General features: G+C 35.6%; 1 protein-coding gene across 1 annotated transcript; it reads right to left on the reverse strand.

The window, feature by feature from the left end:
• Positions 1–1,078: 1,078 nt before the first annotated feature.
• On the reverse strand, positions 1,079–6,479 carry LOC107677227 (uncharacterized). Its single transcript, XM_016472042.1, has 7 exons — positions 6,404–6,479; positions 5,407–5,529; positions 5,229–5,313; positions 4,811–5,145; positions 3,545–3,732; positions 1,773–1,845; positions 1,079–1,320 (listed from the first exon to the last, which is right to left on the reverse strand). Exons 1-6 carry the CDS (start codon positions 6,406–6,408, stop codon positions 1,811–1,813), a joined length of 771 nt encoding a protein of 256 aa, XP_016327528.1. The 5' UTR covers positions 6,409–6,479; the 3' UTR covers positions 1,079–1,320; positions 1,773–1,810.
• Between the last annotated feature and the right edge of the window lie 14,282 nt (positions 6,480–20,761).

Genomic DNA, 20,761 nt, shown 5'->3' on the forward strand with positions numbered 1-20,761 from the left:
GACTAATGAGTTTGTGTGTGTGTGTAGAGAACGGTAGCTGTGGGCCCCTTTCTGCCACTATGACACAATGAGCACAAGCCTGGCCGGCTGTTAGTTTTACTAGGTCACCAACAGAAACATTGATCCTTGAAGTGAGCCGGGTGCTCCAGGGAGAGCAAAACAATGGCGATCCTGTCAGCGCAGAGCTGAGAGCTGGACAGAAACGCGCAGTGTTTGACCAGAGACCCAGACATGGCGGAAGTGTCGTGGGAATCTGCGGGAAAGCGCGCCTCACAAAATGTTTACAAAGGCTTTCGGTGCACTTCCACAAACCTGCTGCCACAGCAAAAACCACCCTGGCTGAAGGATTTGTTAATATTTGAAACTCTGAATGACTGGTGTTGCTAATCAAACACACTTGATGTGAAGAGCTCTCCATAGAGACAGAATAAACGTATTTAAATCTGTAGTTGCGGTCACCGACCATGAAAATGGATAATTACTTTCTTACTATTTTTTGCCATTACTTACACAAAACCTTAAGTGACTTAAATGCCATTTAGCACTTGATTTCATGCAACTGGCTCTGACCAAATTGAAAGGTTTAAAAATAAATGTTAAATCAAAATGAACCTTATTTAGGCCTACTTGTGTAATGCACATTAATGCTAAAGCTATTTAAAGGATAATATACTATTTAAAATATCATTTTTTACAACTGAATTTTATAACACAAATTCAAATTTCAATAAAGAATAACATAATTCCTATTTTTTGAACGTTCACATACTGCTCTCTAGTGGACACTCCTTAACACATCTTATACGTTAACATTTTGGTGAGGAAAATAAATGGAAGCAACCTTTATATGTCTATGTTTGGAATTTATGTTCTATAGGTTTATAAAACATTCACTTTCTTATGCGATTATATTTTAATGCTCAAATTTGCCTAACACCACAATCAAGGACTGTTTCTTTGTTTCCTAACTCCTAGCAACAATAAAACAAAAAAAAGAGATAGCGGCATTTTTATGTGTACCTTTATTGGTTACATATTTACATAAAAAAAACCACCAATAAAGAAAGCTGTACTGTATTAACAACAAAAACGCAAGCTTATGGTTACGAGAAAAAGATTATATGACAGAAGAAAAGACAAGCAGCAAATAATAAAATGCCTGAAACAATGCTGTAACAATAAACAGAAGCTGTCAGAACCTGGTCTACATGTAATGTATTTATCTTTGGAGTGGCATGGACATGTGACAGCACATCAGTCTAGCTTCATCCATCATGTTCAGAGAGCCAGTACTGGAGGTCCAAAGGCATCAGTAGTGAGCTGTGTAAAGACAAAGAAGCTGATTAACATTCAGGTGCTGGTCTTCTCTTGCATATTTAGCACTGCAGCTCAGAAAGAGATTTAGCAATGACCCCGTCAAGGACACAAGCGTGAACGTGGATTTGTGTGGGTGAATGAGCACATGTAAGAGCATTTTGGGCATGATGATTGAGATTCCTGCTTTAAGATTTTCTCTTGGATGCATTTTGCAAGATGTTCTATTCTCTCAGGCTTGCTACAAAAAAACAACAGCTTTTCTGGAATTGTTTTAACAATGGTGAAAAAATGTCTCTTGACAAACAGAATTAACTTATTAAATACAGCAATTTAACTTAAGTCTCTGTGAATATGGACTTGTGACTTCTTGTCAAGATTATTCATGTAAATCCTGGATTTTCTGCTCTTACACATATGTAATGTTTATGATGTTTAAACAGACTGTTTACGGGTACCTCTCTGAGAAATCGTGCGTCGGTCTGGCAGCTCGTCCTCACTGGCATGAGGAAACTGCCTTTGTGTCTTGACCTTTGAATTAAGAAAAGTAAGATGGCTTGAAGGCTTGAAAATCACAATATTAAAAATGGTGGATATTTTCTTAGTTTTATAGTACACACACAGTATATACTGTGTACACTACCAGTTGAACTGTTTAAATATTGCATTTTTAAATGTTTTTTTAGATGAATTTATTTATGTTCACCCACTCTGCATTTACTGAACAAAAATACAGTAAGATAATGAAATATTACAATTTAAAAGAGCTGTTTCCTATTTTAATCTATTTTAAAATGTAATGTATTCCTTTCAGCAGCAATTACTCCAGTCTTACTCCAGTGTATCATGATCCTTCAGAAATTATTATAGTATGCTTTGGTGCTCAATTATCATCAGTTATTATTGATTAATAATTATTATTATTAATAGTTCTTATTATTATCATCCATTTTATATACAGTAATATACTGCCATTCAAAAGTTGTGTAAGATTAAAATTTTATTTTTTGTTATATATATATAATTAATATATTATAATATAATATATTAATAATTCAGCAAGGATGCAAAAATTGATCAAAAGTGACAGTAAAGACAATTATGTTACAAAAGATTCATTTCAAATAAATTACACTCATTTGAACTTTTTATTCAGCAAAGAATCCTGAAAAAAAGTATGATGGTTTCCACAAAAAAAAAAAAAATTTAGCAGCACAACTGTTTTCAGCATTGACCATAATAAGAAATGTTTCACGAGCAGCAAATCGCAATTAATCGCATCCAAAATAAAAGTCTGAGTTTACATAATAAATGTGTGTGTACTGTGTATATTAATTCTGTATATATAAATAGACACACACATGCATGTACATATTTAAGAAAAAAAATGTATTTTTATATAAAATATTTCTATTTATAATATAAATTATATATAAATATGAGTGAGTGAGTGAGTGACGTGACATGTGGCCAAGTATGGTGACCCATACTTGGAATTAGTGCTCTGCATTTAACCCATCCAAAGTGCACACACACAGCAGTGAACACACACACACCGTGAACACACACCTGGAGCAGTGGGAAGCCATTTATGCTGCGGCGCCCGGGGAGCAGTCGGGGGTTCGGTGCCTTGCTCAAGGGCACCTCAGTCGTGGTATTGAAGGAGGGAGAGAGCACTGTACATTCACTCCCCCCACCTACAATCCCTGCCGGTACGAGACTCGAACCAGCAACCTTTGGGTTATGAGTCCGAATCTCTAACCATTAGGCCACGACTTCCCCCAAATAAATAAATATAATTATATATAAACGTAAATATCTTTAAAATATATACATGTATGTGATTGCATTTATATATACATAATAAATAAATCAATTATATATACAAAAATTAATCGCGATTGTTTGACAACACTACAATATATTAGAATGATTTCTGAAGGATCATGTGACACTGAAGAGTAATGATGCTGAGAATTCAGCTTTGCTATCACAGGAATACACTACATTTTTACCCTTTTTTTTCCAAATACCAATTTATGGATCAGTTAACTTAAAAAGAACGACTTATTCACAAATCAAACTTCGTTACGGCCAATAAGACATTTAACAGGATAATCAAGTAATAAATAGATGAAATAATCTATTTATTACAGAAATTTCAATGACTTTTTTCAGGATGGAATACACATTTAAAATTCCCAGATCGTATGTAATATGCACTTCTTACCAACTTCTTGCTGGCGGGTCATACTGCCACGTGTCACATGCTTCTTAATGTTCTTTATCATCATGATGGCATAGCTCAGAGATGCACGCACCCACTTCGATCTTGTTTTCAGGATCCACTTTAGAAAATGGTCCAAGTGCTCCAATTTGTGTTTTATAGCTGTGGAATTGGTCACACCACAAACAAACCTGAAATATAAACAGATAGCAGAGCTATTCGGTCATGATACATGCATATGTGTATTATACACGCTCATACACACAGACTTGTCAAAAGTTTGGAATAAAGTTTTTTTGAAAGAAGTCTCTTTACCAAAGCTGCATTTATTTAATAAAAAATACAATAAAATCAGTTATATTTTGAAATAAAACTATACATTTCTTTTTCAAAAAAATTTGTATGTATGCAAATTGTAGAATATCCAAGGTACACATTTCTAGCAATTGTGCAGTTAATTCTCATATTGTATTTTCAGAAAGTTTTGGAATATTTGTCCTCTCCCCGAATGTGTCACTACCGAAACACAGTAATAGTAATTTAATTAGAAGGGTTATATTGACCTATTAAGATTTTGCTTACATCTAGATTGTAAATATATTTTTTTGCTATTTTATTACAATTTTCAGAGGTAAATCCATAACAATTACATTTTTAACAATATTTCAAGTGTAATTTATGAGATTTGTTGTATTTTGAATCCAATTTTTCTTTGTAAAAGGCAAAAAGTTGATCACACCGATTTCAAAGTTAAGAATTCATTAGTTTGAATATAGACTGAACCAAAAACGATCATAACATCTTAGTTGATAATTCAGTATACTTTATTTTTGACAAAACTTCCCATGTTTCGGTAGTGACTGAACAATTTCGGTAGTGACAGTAATGCTTTGGTAGCAACCACATCACATTACAAAATTTTAACTTACATACTAAAACACTACTAAAACATACAAAAAAATTGCATAACTGTACTAACTGTATTTTGTTTATTTCCCCCAAATATGAGGATTATGTGTTCCATTTTGTCACTACCGAAACAATGATGATGTTTCGGTAGTGACTGTTTCAGTATAGCAACAATTCTATGGGATTCTAACACCCAAAAAAAAACAAAGATGTCACTACCAAAACGCCACCAAATAAATAAACAATAACATGCATTTTGTATGATCCCTCTTATTTTGGTCAAATAATTAACATTTTGCAGATTCTGCAAGGTGTATGTAAACGTTTGACTTCAACTGTAAATGAATGAATATGAAAGACCTGGAAGGCGCCCTTTCATATTTCATGGCCCTTATCTTCCTTCTCAGAGCTGCGATATCTGCAATTTGTCGCGTTATTCTGTATTTTTTCATTCCAGAGCTCAAACTAGTGGCTGTCCTGGATCGTGTCTTGGCTGCAGGAGCTGCGGGATCATTGGCAGGGGCTGCCGGAACATTATGGGGGATATCTGGATGTTCCTCCTCAGCTTTGTTGCTCATTTGCACATCCAGGCTTGTCAGCATTGGTGGATGTGGATGTGAGGCCCGGAGAGTCGCAAGGAGTTCCAGCACCCTTTGTTGTTTGGCACGTTTCAGTTGTGCCTGACGGTCCACAGCCTGACAAACAGAGCAAACACTAAGATGTACTGACATACAGTATATTTATATGAGAATGCAATTACGTAAAATAAACAACTTACACTCAGGTTGTGGAAGAAAGCAAAATGCTCATCCAGACGAACCAGGTCCTTGGCACAATGAGGGCATTTCAATTTGCTGTTAATACTAAAAATAAATTAAAAGATGTCTTTTAATGAACATTTCATACATGTATAACTAAACAATTAAACAATAATGCTTATACATTAGAAAAATTACCGCCCAGAGCTGTAAAGAACGATGAGGCGGAGTTCCTCACGGTTTGCCAAGTGGTGTGATTTTTTAAGATGCTGCTGAAGGTGGAAATACTCCTTCTGACAAAGTGGGCATGTAGTTGTCACTCTGTTCATGAATGCAGATGATGGCAAACAAAATCACAGTTTAATATTAATGAGTTATGGAGGACAAAATCATTTTAAATAACATTCAATGAGTTTATCTATAGATAATGGATCATACTATAAATGAAAACTAGCTATCTCAGAGACAAAATTCTTACAGTTTTTTAATTGTTGACAATTTAAAAATAGAAGGTAAAATAGCTGGTTGTGTTGGAAACTACACCACGATTGAGGGACAGTCATAATTTGTGTACAAATTTCACAAAATAAATATTTAAATTGTTTGTTTACTCCATAATTTGTTCATATTATCATAGTTAAAACGTAATAATTCATATTTTTTATAATGGATGTTTATATTTGAGTTTGAAAGTCTAGGTCTAAGGTAACACAATAAAACCTACAGCCTACATACTGGCCATTTTAAAATGCATGAAAAAAGTCTAATTTTAAAATTTGAAAGTGACCTTAATTAAAAAAAGTAATTAATTAAAATAAAATAATAAATAAATATAATAACTAAAAAATACCTCTTGGGCATAAAAGTGTCAAACACTCCACCTAAACACGTCCAGAATAATTAATTACGATACTATTACTAATAATTATTACAAAAGGACAAACTCAAACTGTCTCTGAAGTTTGGAAGTTCACAATAACCTTTTACTAGGTAACTTTGAGCAATGCTCAAATCAAGCAATGGCACTGTGAAACTAATTACCACCGTCCTGTTCATGTCCAATCAACAAGTCGAGGTTTATTAACTGGATGAAGCACGAGTGCACTGATAATGACTTTATTTATACTTGTTTATGGTATCTATAGGTTTATGACGCTGCATCTTGTTTATTCAGGTAAAAGTCAACAGAACATACCTCATGTTGTGTAGCAGTGTCGCAATGGCTTGATATATTCAATTTGTAATCCTAACACGCTCTCAGGGATGCACCTCCTACCGGAAGCGAATATATAACGCAGCTGTATATTTTCTCTTCTGAAGTCAAGGCCAAATGAAGCTATAGCAGTAATCTGCTAATCAAAACGATTGATTCGTTCAGAAAATCGTTTTGCAGGTTACAGCATTAAATGGCAGTAAGTTTTGTTTTGTGATCGAGTAATTGAATTCACTCAACCGATTCGTTTAAAGAACCAAGTCGTTCACGATCGAAACTATGCGTAGGCTATTATTATTATGTTTTTATTTAAAAAAAGGATTAATCTTTATTTCACTCCAAAATGACGTAGGCCTATACCTAATCAAACGCCTACTACATAAAGTAAAAAGTATAAACAAAACAAAAATATTAGTATGAACACAAACATACTAAAAATATATAGAAATAATACATAATCATCATCAAGTTCTGCATATTCACCAAAGTTTCAGAACGCTTTAAGTATGTAGATTACCCCAAAAAGTACTTCGAAAGTGCTTCGAAACAGTGAATTATTTTAGGATCTGTTTCGAATTTTCAAAAACACCTGGCTACAGCGAATACGGCATATTGCTATAATGTGTCGATTCCATATTTTGATTCCCAATGCGTAGGAATCGATTATTCGATTATTGTTGGAATCTCCTTTGAGCTCCACATATTGAGCTTGTTGAGGGGACCAGAAATAATAATAATTTAAAAAAACGTAGGTCATTACAAACCCTTATCTGTGAAAAATAGTGCTGTAATGGCTGTCGGTATGATGGTTAAATAATAATTTAAAAAAAGCATGGCAAAGCAGGTACGTTCATGCACGTTGACATAGAGTCAAGTGTAATCGCAAGGTTTCGTCAGTAGAGAGCACTGTTGCATCTTTTACTGGTTTATCAGTCGGAGCAGAGATTCAATTCTAAAAAAAATAGATTATAATGAATGAAATAACAATGAACAATACGTTGACAGCATTTATTAATCTAGTTTAATATTAATTTTCCAATATACCTTTATATTTTTTATAAATTAACGTTAGGCTACACCTAAAATAATATATGTTGTAAAAGTGATTGTTCATTGTTGGTTCATAATACCTATTTTATACAAAGCATTCTAATAAAAGAAAAAGGCTGATTCAGCTTCCTCTGTTCACAGAGCTGAGCCTGAAAAATTGAGAAGAAAAAAATCAACAGAGTCAGACAGTGCAAATGGATACTTTGGCAACAGTATTTACAGAGCTGATTATTCCAAAAACTAAGAAAAAGTTTTAATCAAAATATCTTGTGATACTGAGATGCACGTCTGAATATTAAACACATCTTTTGTGCTATATTGCTGTCTAATGGACAGACGAGGTAATTGACCTATCAGAGAGAAATAGGAGCTCATTATTCATTTTTATGAAGCTTTCTTTAGTATCAGGGCTTGGTTTTATAATCTGTTTAGTACAATTCTGATTAATGGCCAACATATCAGTTTGGCATAACATGCTGTCTGGTTTAATGAAAAGATTTACACGCAGCTGCATTGAGCTCAACAGTTAGGTTGCATTACCTATGCTTTTGTTTAATGAATGCTTCTCATCAAGGAGAACTTGGGTTGCGAAAAGAAAAAAGACACAAATACACCAACACGCTATAACCAATTAAATCAGTTACGACATTTTCAGGGTTATCTATCAGCTTTTCTGAGGAACTATAATGAATCTAAAGCTTGCTGGCTTCTTATCTCAGTGGTGGCCTTGGATCTGTCAAATGTTCTCTCTTTTCACAGATCGCTCAATCATGTGAAGGCCCAGATCTCCAGCTGTGGCCTGTTAATAGGGACCCCATGTGTCTGCAAATCAGTAGGACACAAATGTAATGTGACTGCTCTAAATGAAGAAAAAAAAAAATCAGGATGCCAGCCCTGTCCTTTCTAGTATGCCACAGTCCTGATTATCCTCTGGTTTAGGGCTGGGAAGAGAGGCTTATAAATTAGCATCCACAATTATTAACCATAATAGCAGCTATGACCTACAGAATTCTGGCCAATATGGGACATGAACATTTTTAGTTAGTGTAGAAAAGTAAATGGAAAAGGAATGATTGCAAAGGAATGATCGGATGTCCTTTTGAATATAATATGTAGTTAATAGATGTCATATAGATGATAGCTGTCATCTAAAGCACTGGCTCTAAACTGGTTTTGCTTCAGGACTCATATTTTGTATTGGACATTGAGTCACACAAAAAGGCACCAAATTGTTTATTTTTTGTACTATTTAAAAATAATAATAAAAAATAATAATGGTAACAATGGTAATGGCATTTAATAAAAAAGAAAAAAAATGCTCAAATTTAATATTAAACAAATATATTTTATTTAAAAATAGAAAAATAATTAATAATATTGACAACAAACTAATTTCCTTAAGTTTAATATTAAATAAAAACTAGTTAAATATATGTAGTCAGTAATAATGTTTTTTTCTGGTTGCATCTGAACTCCTATTTAATGCATTCTGAGTTGCATTTTATTTTTGTCTTGCATAGTTTTGTTTGTTTTCTTGAGGATGACGGCATGTCATGAAACCTGTCCATGTTGACATTTGATTAGTAGGGCTTCTCGATTATGGCAAATAATTTTGATCGATACTGAGATCACAATTATTAAATGATTACTCATCGACTTTAAAAACATCATAAAAAACTTAAAGGAGACATATTATACCCCTTTTTACAATATGTAATATAAGTCTCTGGTGTCCCCAGAATGTGTCTGTGAAGTTTCAGCTCAAAATACTCCACAGATCGTTTATTATAATATTTTGAAAATACCTATTTTGGGTGGAAGCAGAAACACGCTGTTTTTCGGGCCTGTCTCTTTAAATGCAAATGAGCTGCTGCTCCCCGCCCCCCTTTCCAGAATAGAGCTGCGCCATTACAACTCCTACCTGCTAAAAACATCTGTTTTGGTTCTGATTATCATGTTTATCGCGCTGAAATCATACGTTTTAAACCATATGAGTTTAAATTTCTGATGTACGGTTTTCTGAGCGCACACATCCGAAGCACACGGACAGAAAGCGGCTGTCACAGCATGTGAGTACTAAGGACCCAGGACCGAGTTTGGACAGCCCTGATGTAAACCATAAAGATGCATTTCTCTCTAAAGGCACGTCCAATGAGGAGATGGCGAGTCATTTTTTCATCACCATCTAAACTATTAAAAAAAGGAAAAGCCTTAAACAGGCCCGATTATATTTTTTCTGATATTTATGTTGCTAGATTTTCATGGTATGTCACCTTTAAAATATAATTCAACTGCAAACGAAATGTGAAAAACAAAACAATATAAAACAAATCGAGAGCATTATTTACAAAACTGAATGCATCAAAATAATAATGTAATCCCAATTATCTTGTTTTCATAATTGTTGCAGCCCAAAATCATAACTGGAAATCAAATTAGATTAATTGTCCAGCCCTAACATTCAGTCTATGTCAATGACAGAAGTTAAGCATTTTCTTTTCACTTTTAAAAGTATATTCTAATATATTCTATATGCAACATACAATGTATGTAATATTTATGGTATATAAATATATTTATTTATATAAATAAATAAAATGCATAATATATATATATATATATAGCATATTAAATTTATAGTACTGTAATATTTATTTTGATAGTCATTCTTTTTTATTAATATATCTGACATAGCCATTTTACATGGTTACATTTTACATATTTGCACTGTGAAGAGAAAAGTATCTTGCAATGAGGCCACAGAGACTCGAGTTCAACTCTTGGCTGATTAGACTTAAGCAGCGAGGGCGAATTTGATTGCATTTATTTTGTGATTTTGAGTTTGACTTGATAAGCTTGACCTGTACTGTATGATGCTATTAATGTAACATCCATCCACCCACCATGTTTGGCTTCTGGCAGGTGATGAGACTCATGGGCAAACAAACCGCAGCAGAAGTAGGATGGAGCGACAAGGAGGAAGTAGTAGAGGAAAAAGTTACCCATATTTGGGTCATGAACCTCCAGGTGAGAACCACAATCTAAAGATACAGATGACACCGGAACCGTTATGGCTTCTGGTAAGTTAAACCTTTCCTGAATCATGAATGTTGCGCAAAGTCCCTGAAATATTTTCAGCATCAACGTTGATCTGTTCCACCATCTCTGGCCTGCGTGAGAAAATACCACAGTCGATACTGGCAAATAACAAGTCAAAGGGATATTTTAGAGGGCTGAAATCTCATTGAAACCAAACAGTGCTTCATTTAAGGCCAAACCATTATTGAACAGTCTATTTAATGAATCACTTTGTCTGAGAGCCTGTGAGAGAATCAAAGGACAGGATCTACTGAGGCCTGTGTTGTGAAATGGATATAAAGAATAATGGAAAACTCAAAACTGCTGGTTTTCTTATATCACAATCCAATTGATATAAGAGTGCATTAATGATAATATTTGTTTGAGTTTATGAGTTTATGTTTATGTTGCCATTTTACCATGTTAAAGGATTCTGCATGAATGCTCTTAAAATATGGCACTAAAAATAAGGCATAAGCCACCCAAAAAGGAAAATTCTGTCATAATTTACTCACTGTCATGTCGTTCCAAACCTCTTTGACTTTATTTCTTCTGCAGAAGGTAAAAGAAGATATTTTGAGGAACCATTGTATGTTCCATTGTATGGATGAAAACAGAGACATTTCTGTTCTTTTATATTCTACAGGAGAAGAAATAATGGACAAATGAACCCTTTAGGACTAATTTCAGGTGTTTTTCTCCCCTTTTTACATCTTGAAATGTTTTAAACAAAACATTTTCTTTGGAAATATGTCCTCAATATTAATTTCCATCCCTGTTAGTTTTATTTTATAACAAAAGCCAGCTCTTTAGTGACATCATCTTTGAGGAAGTTACATTTGGTGGGTAAACAGCAGCAGAAATGTTACGTATAGAGTGGGGGAACTATAACATCAGAACTAGGAGGTGTAATTTGCCGCGGGTTCCTTCGAGATTTTCCTATGGGGTTTTATAATGGGTTTTTGTCAATTTATGAGTAAAATAAAGCCTGTGGTAAACATAACTTGACGTTACTTTTAGGTTTTGTACATTGTAAACTGCACACACTCACAGCCCAAACTTTTTTATCAAGTTACTTATTAAAAACATAAGTTTTCAAAAATGAACATAACTGCTTCCAAATTTGTGTTTTGTGTATGGATGTGTGTAATTTACGTTGTCGAACAAAACGTAAAAGTATCATCAAGTTATGTTTACTACAGGCTTTATTTTACTCATAAATTGAAAAACCCTATTATAAAACCCCATGGGAAAATCTCGAAGGAGTCCACGGCGAATTACATATCCAGGTTCTGACGTCATAGTTCCCCCACTCTATTTGCAATAGATTTCAGAAATTCTGTGAGGTTTTGTGCCATTAGTTGGTTTCCCTCTAAAACTCCACACCTGGTTGGATAAAATTTCTGAAATTGGTCTGATAATATTGAAATTTTAGTTTAAAGTTGATATCCTAGCTAACTCTCAGTTCAACACCGTGTTTACACCGGATGTGATAGTTGTTGTGTCGTGCCGTGCCGCAACAGCTAAAATATACTCTGCTAAAGTCTACACTGGATGTGACCACTGCAAATCATTTGAACTGTGTGTCAGTATGTCAGAGGCATCAGTTTAATTTCTGGGATTTGCTGTGTCGCGTCATAGCATCACAGATTATAATGGGTTCTATTGACATTTATCGCGTTGTGTAGTGCCATGGTAGACACAAGGTGCGCCCCAAATCGCATACTTATGCACTATTCTATGACGTTTTGTAGTATAAATAGTGTGAGTAGTGCGTTCACACTGAAAATTCCAAAAAGAAAAAGTGCACTTTAAATACCCGGACGATGCACTTAAATATCCGAAAAAATGAAGTGTGGAATGTTGGACACTTCATGCACTCAATTGTTGCAGCTTTAATTACATATCGAAGGTGGAGGGGCTATCAGACTCCAAAGACAAAATAACCTTATATAATTCATACTATACATGGTTGAGTACATAGTGCATGAGTACATAGTGTATGAGTGCATAGTGTATAGTGCGTCATTTGAGATGCAGCTACAGTGTCACTTTAGCTCTTTAGTTCCACCTTCGTTGGTGACCTATATTCTTTCTCTTGGCATTGGGTATATAATTAAGTTCAAATTCATGAAGTTTGACCAGAGCATAATTATGCGTTCTTTTAAGCATCTTTCTTTGGCTGCATCCAAAATTGCATACTTTCCTAGGCCTACTACATAGCATTTGAAAAAACAGCATAGGAAAAGTCCTTGTAGTATGTCAGAATTTGCAGTATTCATAAACCAGTAGGTGAAAAGTGTGCAGCCAGTCAAAACTTTACTATCCCATGAGGCCATGGGCGTGGATTTCTGAATGGTAGTGAAGTGACACAACTATTGCTGGTAGGTCACATGACAAATTACTTCCAGATTACATACTCAGAGAGAATGCGATTTCTGATGCAGCTTTTGTTGTCTTGTGTCCAAACCTCTTGCTGATATACACGGACGAAAGCCTCACTAGAGTCATTACATTTGCTTCTGAAAATCATTTTTTGTCTCTTTTCCCTTTTAAAATCTACCTCATTGACATTGAAAAGAAAAAGAACAGACTTGTGGGATCAGTGCTTTCTGCTTAGCTTGCATTACTGACTTGAATTTGATGTGCTACATTAGACAACGGGATTGCACGGCTCCCTAGGGTTTGGTCCGAGTACATGAAGAGAATATAAAAGTACTTCGCTTTGCCCTCTGCTTCTGTTTTTCTGGAGGTCTTCTCAGGGTCTCTCAGATCCAGACCTCCGAATAATGCTCCCATAGTGAGGTGCTGCTTGTTGGAGGTGCTTTCATGTGTTCTGACTCTCAATCTCATGTTGAATTTCATTCATATTGCATATTGAAACTGAACTTTTTGTGATAAACCTTTGTAAGAGCACCAACAAACTTTCTTCTACGAGCCCCAGGATGTGTTTCCCGCTCCAGGCATCAAGTCCACTTAGAGAACCAGAGAGAAAGAGGAAGAGTTTGTCTGCAGGTATTCATGTGCACAAGAACACTAACACATACTTAATGAATTCAAACCGCCCTGTATTGTCCATTAAGTGTGTTTGTCTCTTTCCAATACAGGCATTAATATTTAATGTGTTTTTGTGTGGGCATGTCTGTATACTCTGATGATGAGGGCAGGCTGAGCGATGCTGTGTCTACATTTTTGAGACGTGTTGTGATGCCCGGGCTGTTTATTGTCTGCAGGTATTCATGTGCACAAGAACGCTAACACATACTTAATGAATTCAAACCGCCCTGTATTGTCCATTAAGTGTGTTTGTCTCTTTTCAATACAGGCATTAATATTTAATGTGTTTTTGTGTGGGCATGTCTGTATACTCTGATGATGAGGGCAGGCTGAGCGATGCTGTGTCTACATTTTTGAGACGTGTTGTGATGCCCGGGCTGTTTATTTTAGAACGGGAAGATTTAACCGTATTGGCTGTTTGCATTAACAGCAACAGACAGTTTTGGGCCCGGGAGAGAGAGGCCACAGACTCAGCTCAGATCTGAAGAGTTATTTGCGTTGATGCATCCTCCACTTCACACCGTGTGCTACCCTGAGGTTTATACATCGCCTCAGGTATATCAAACACATATTAGATCTATTCCTCTTTCAATACCTCCAGGTTTAGCCTCTGCATCATCCAGATCTTTATGACTTCAAGTCTCATTCTTTCCTTACTTGCCCTCTTCGGTACTGTCAACTTGAAGCAAATATCTTTCTCTTTTGAAGTGTCTTTACTTACTTGTGTTTATGTATATAAGTATAGACATAAGCAAATGCTTTGGAAGCAAAGCGATGTGATATATTTAATAAAATGTATGTGTGTATGTACATGATTGCTTTAGGCACAATAACTAAATTGGATTCACCATTAACTTCTCATCACAAACTGCAAACGATTGCAAGCCATAATGGATGTGATTGTATGGATAATGTGCAAAAATGTAAAATGCAAAATATAATGTAAGTGTAAAATGCTAATGCAAAAATCTCCACTGATGGCTATTCAAAAATAGCCATGTCATCTGTAAGTAAAAGTTCTGCAACATAAATTGAAATACTAATATACAAGAATGTGATGCTGCATATTAAATAGGTCATAAGGATGCTAAATCCTATTCTGGCGTCTAAAGCTAAAGGCATATTCTATTCTATTCTATTCTATTCTATTCTATTCTATTCTATTCTATTCTAGTGAAGCTTAAGCTTATCCCAGTATTTTGGGCTGAAAGTATATTATATTATATTATATTATATTATATTATATTATATTATATTATATTATATTTTTACATTGCAAAAATTTTTAAGTTGCATATTTTAAGTATGTTTTAAGTTGCATATTTCAAGTATGCATATATTTTAAGTTGCAAAATATAACGTATAGCATATGTTTTACCAGTGTCCAATTTTGGAGGCTCTTAAAAGCCATTTTTTTAAGAGTGATCCTTTTACTTATATTGTCTTTGGATGAATATTAATGCTAATAGATCTCCGGGTATTTTTAGACCTTGGTGTGTGATGTTGACCAACGTTTTATTGTATAGTTTATTGAGACACTTGGATAAAGATCAGATGCAAGCAGACTGTCCAAAACAGAAATATATGCATTGACTGTATGTTTAAAGAGCCATGCTGCTGATCAAAACTATGCTTTCAGTGCAGTGTTTTGTTTTTTTCATCATCTCTTGGGTCAAAATCATACAGGAAGTCAGTTTATGGCTTGCTATTGATCAGCTCTTAGTGAGCATGCAGCAAATAACTCATTTTATCAATCACAGTATGAGGTCAACTTTAAAGAGAAGATTGCAATGATGGTGTGTTTTAGTAAATGTATATGTTTTTAAAGCATTTAGAGAGACCAATTAAAATGTTTATCCAGTTTTCTCCCTCTAAAACTATTACCTTAACACTATGTGAGCGCTTCTCTGTCCCTGCTAATGCACAATTAGTCTTTGTTTGCATTTTTATTTAGCCTGTAGGCTCTAATAGATGAGAAAGGAACGATGAGGGAATCCCAATGCTCACATGACTGCTGTTATTTAAGCTTGGTAAGATATGAGCCTCTGTTATTATGTAGCCACAAAGATCATTTTTACAGAGAAAAAACAAAAAGCTGACAAAGAAAAAAGGGTAATGAATATAGATATAGCAGATAAAAAAATGGTATAATGACTGTATTAAGATGTAGATTAGTTTGTTTCTTCATCGTAACAGATGAACAGATTCAGATTGAAGAAATGTAGCATTACATCGCTTGTTTACCAATGGATCCTCTGCAGTGAATGGGTGCCATCAGAATGAGAGTCCAAACAGCTTATGAAAACATCACAATAATCCACAAGTAAAGGACATGACTCCAGTCCATCAATTAACATCTCGTGAAGTGAAAATCTGAAGTGTTTGTAAGAAACAAATCCATCATTAAGGACCTTTAACTTTTTAACTGCTTCGTTTTGGAGTTTTTGGACTGTTTTCGCTGGTAAATGTTGCTTGATCTGTGCATATTTCTCTCCGGATTCAGACAAGAGGACATTTTCACTGGAGAAAGCAATATGGATAGAGGAAGCAGTGTTTTCTCTTTACAAGACATTAATTGATGGATTGGAGTTGTATCAATTAATTGTGGATTATTGTGATGTTTTTATCAGCTGTTTGAACTCTCATTCTGATGGCACCCATTCACTGCAGAAGATCTATTAGTGAGCAAGTGAAACAATTTGAAGTGTTACAATAAATCAAGTATTAAGCAATTAAGCAATTTGTACTGAATATCAGAACCAACTGTTATGCATATAAATAATTGAACCCAATAAATAAATGTAGATTTATGCATTTTATCAGACACTAATAAATAAGTAAATAAGGTAATGAGATGGTACAACATACTGTGATAACAGTGCATATATGTATGAATGCCTATCAGTGAGTTATCACTCAAGATAAATGAGCAGTGCTCTGCGTGGTGCTGCATTTCAGACCAAAAGAAACGGAAGCGAGCGCTGACACCCTGGTAAGTCGGTATCTTTACCTTGATGATCAATAAAGTGGCTGCCATAACTCAGGAATAGCACATCGCCAAAGGCCTTCCTGCTGTTCCGGCCTGATCCCTCATGCTTTAAATATACCTGCTCTCCATTCCCACCTGCTGCTATCTCTTGTTCCCTCCTTGCTTTCTTCTACAAGGACAGATAGGACTCGTCTTATTCTTCCTGATAGAGCAATCTACAGTGTGTTTCACCTCAAACCAAACAAATTCCGCAAAATAACATAATATCAATGAGAAACATATCACTTGTGGAAGTTTTTTAAAACATACAAGCTCTGATTTCTAATTTGATTTTTTTTTTGTCATGTTTACTTGATGAATTATAATAGCACAGAATGGTCCGGAGAACCTCACATGTTGAGTAAAATAACAGACAGATGTGTGCAGGGACAGATACTGTTGATATCGCATTACAACCAGCTGAATGTTAGTGGACCATCTGAAATCTATACAGCCGCCTGCAGTTTTCTGGCGATGACATGCAACTCTAGTGCATTTTCTTTCCAAAGCACGTACAGTACACATACACAACTTCTTTATTGATGAGATTAGTGCAGGATATGAAAAAGCATGATATCCATGTCCATGATAGCCTGTGTACTCTTGAAACAGAAAGGTTTGTGGTAAATAAACATCCATTGTGTGTTGATCTTTTGATCATGTTTTCAGATACAAATAAGATTGTGGTAATCTCATTTTACCATTTTTAAATCAATTCCACAGAACTCCACAGATCATCCCTCAAATCAATGCAGAAAACAGAAAGCCCATAGATTCCATCTGGGCACATACTTACAGGACATACAAATGTGTCCTGTTAAGTAAAAATGTTAAGTAAAAATGTATCCTGATATGATTTCTATATAACATGAAAAATTAATCTATAAGTGGTTTTTATAAAAAAAAAAAAAAACCTTTTTGAGTGGTATTGAACATGTTAATGGAAATAAAATATAAAAAAATATTTTTATTGGATTAGAAATACAGTAAAAACAGGTGTGCTGCTTAATATTTTTGTGGACACTGATTTTTTTTATTCTTTGATTAATTACAAGTTTAAAAGAACCACATTTATTTTTAATATAAATATTTTGTAAAATTATAAAAGTCCTTAATGTGAGTTTTTATCATGCATCTTTGCTGAATTAAAGCATTAATTTCCTTCAGAAATCTTACTGATCCCACCTTTTGAACATTAGTGATTTTAAGAAAATACTGATATGGTAAAACAGTGAGTTTTCTGGGAAAATGTGTCCATTTCCAAGGCCCATTTTTGGAGTTTCATGCAAGCAACCCAAGCAAACTGGCACTGACTCAAATTGCATATTGCTGTCTTTCACGGTAACCGCAGTGAAACACAGGTATTCTTCTGTATCATAGTTCAGTGCTAATTACTGTAGTGCTGCTTTCTATTAATTAAAATATCATAGAGACTTCAGACTCTATTGACTCTGACCAGCAAGCAACCACCCAGAACACTGTAGCAACTGCAAAGCAACACCCATTTTCTTCAGAAAATGGAAAAATCTTGTTGTGCATTGAAGTCATGTCAGAAAGATCATATTTAAAAGTTGAAAGCACATGAACAAGACCATGAGTGAGAAAGTCAGAACTTTACCCTGTAAACCCTCAAGTCTCCGAGTTGGTGGAGCGTCAGTGAGAAAACATGTTGTGCACAATCTGTATTGATAGTAAATTTGTTGAAATAATGTTGATATGCACAAAATACAATATTCTGTACAATCATGACAGAATATGTAACGATTACATTTACAGCACCTTCATAAATTGAATAAAAACATAAAAAGCAAAAACTTTTTTTAGTAGTGTTTAAAAATCTTGCTAAATTTTTTGTAGAAAGGGTACATCACCATCTTGCTCCGACCAAATTGACATGAATGCACCTGACATCCTAATGACATCTTCCTAACTCATAAATACAAACTTTCCAGGAGCATACTTGTTAGTCAATGGGTGTTTAATCATTGGTTATACTGTATAAAAATCACAACTAGATCCAGAAATGAATAAGTCATTAATAGCTAAAGCAAAATGAATTGTCTCGTTTTGGCTATTCCTTACTCGTTGTCCTCTGGCTTGGCTTCAGACTTTCAGATCAGAAGGCCTCAATTCTAGCCAAACCGCCTTTTATGTCTCCAGGGTTCAATATTCCACAAATCCATTCTTTCTGTTCTGTTCATTATGAGTCTGTCTGTATCATCTCCGATTGACTTCACCCCAAAAAATCATGTGGTAAGCTCAATTCCACAGACCTAAACTCATCTCCTGTCCAAACGCTGTGCCGCACTGACTCTGCATTGGACTGTCGGATTTAGATGGAGGGCCTTATCGCGAACACCACACACCTGCTAAACCCGAGTCTCATCCCAATCATCTCACATTGCGACGTTCCTTTGCTTTCCAGCAGATTTATTAATCTCTCTCTGGTGGAAACTGTTGTTATCAGCACAGTAACACTCTCCAAGTCACGGTGGCAGTATTTGCATGGGCTCCCCTGTGTGTGTCTATCCTTCCTCTTCCTGGCTCCGTAAAATTCCGTGCGAGTGAAAAATGGGAACGGATGGGGTCATTGGCCGTGCATCATAGAGCATTCTTTTTTTTCACTGGCTGAGCATCCTCGTCATCTGTAGATAGCAAACAATGGAATGTGCAGAAACCTCTCTGGTGAACAATAGGTCAGTTAGGAAAGCTGATTAATCCCAGAACAGAAATCCAGTGCTCAGGGTCAGCCTAGGTCTCATATGATGGATGTGACCTCCATTCGGTGTGATAGTGTGCAGAAGGGGGATCTATAATGCCTGCTGGACCACTAAGCCAACGGGGAGAGACTAGACTGGACATATGGAAACCTGCATGCAGTAGTTTCAAAGACCTGTAGGGTGCACTGTTTCACTTGCTGCATAGTGTATCTCAGAAAACAATCAAACAGTGAGGTTGGTTGATGATTGCTGTGGTGAACTGAAAGCAAGAGGACAAACAATCCTGTGCGTCTCAAATAGATTCGTACATTTGCTCTGCTGAATAATTCTAGCACCTGATTTCCAAATGTGTGATTTGAGCAAAGCGCCTGTACGTATGTGAAATGACATGGTGTAATTTCCCACTGGTAGTGGGAGTTTGTGGATATGTGTGTGTGTCTGTGTGCAGCTTTACCTTGTCCTTTCCTGAAATACCACTGGCAGGCAGTGCAGTGGTCATGTCAGCACCCATTAAAACATCCATTCATCTCTATCAGCTCTCACCTACTCTGCTTTGCCTGCCACTTTGGCGACTCGTGTGTGATTGTGTGGAACTAAAGGGAATTAAGCTGGATATTTACGTTAAAGGAATGTTCCGGGTTCAGTAGTTAAACTCAATCGACAGCTTTTGTTGCATGCCGCCAGGTTTCACAGAAAAAAAGTCATTTTGTCCTTTGTTAAAAAAAAGGAAGTTGGGACGAGAATAATAATAGTTGTTGTAATATGTTTTATATAGGCTATTCATTTTTTTTCAGTGCAAGCAATTAGGCTTGTTTTGCAGTGATTCATTTCGAGGCATCGCTAAAAATATTGCTTCAGTAATCGCTCTGACTGATTCAGTTAATTAATTCACTGAACGATTCGTCAGACTGATTCAAACCGGTAGCTTTTAAAGGGGTCATATGATGCGATTTCAATTTTTCCTTTCTCTTTGGAGTGTTACAAGCTCTTGGTGCATAAAGAAGATCTGTAAAGTTGCAAAGACTAAAGTCTCAAATCCAAAGAGATATTCTTTGTAAAAGTTAAGAGTCAGCCACGCCTACCTAAAACGGCTCGTTCTAACACGCCCCCACATATCTACATCACGATGTGGGAAGATTTGCATAACGCCACCCAAATGTTCACACAAAGAAAGAAAGCGTAACTTTTATTCTCGCTGTAGTATTGTTGTTGCCGCCGCCATGTCATGAAGGCGCTGTGTGCTTCGTTGTGAAAGCGAAACTACTTAGTTTGACCTTCCAAAAGAGGACTATATCTGCTTCGTCATGCCTGGATCACTGCACTGTGGATCATCGGATCGGCTTTCAACATGGACGAAGCGGAGTCCAGCCCGGGGTCGTCACATGTGGTTGCCGCAAGCCCTCCGGA

Source organism: Sinocyclocheilus anshuiensis, unplaced genomic scaffold (assembly GCF_001515605.1).
Source record: "Sinocyclocheilus anshuiensis isolate Anshui unplaced genomic scaffold, SAMN03320099.WGS_v1.1 scaffold392, whole genome shotgun sequence".
NCBI lineage: Eukaryota > Metazoa > Chordata > Actinopteri > Cypriniformes > Cyprinidae > Sinocyclocheilus > Sinocyclocheilus anshuiensis.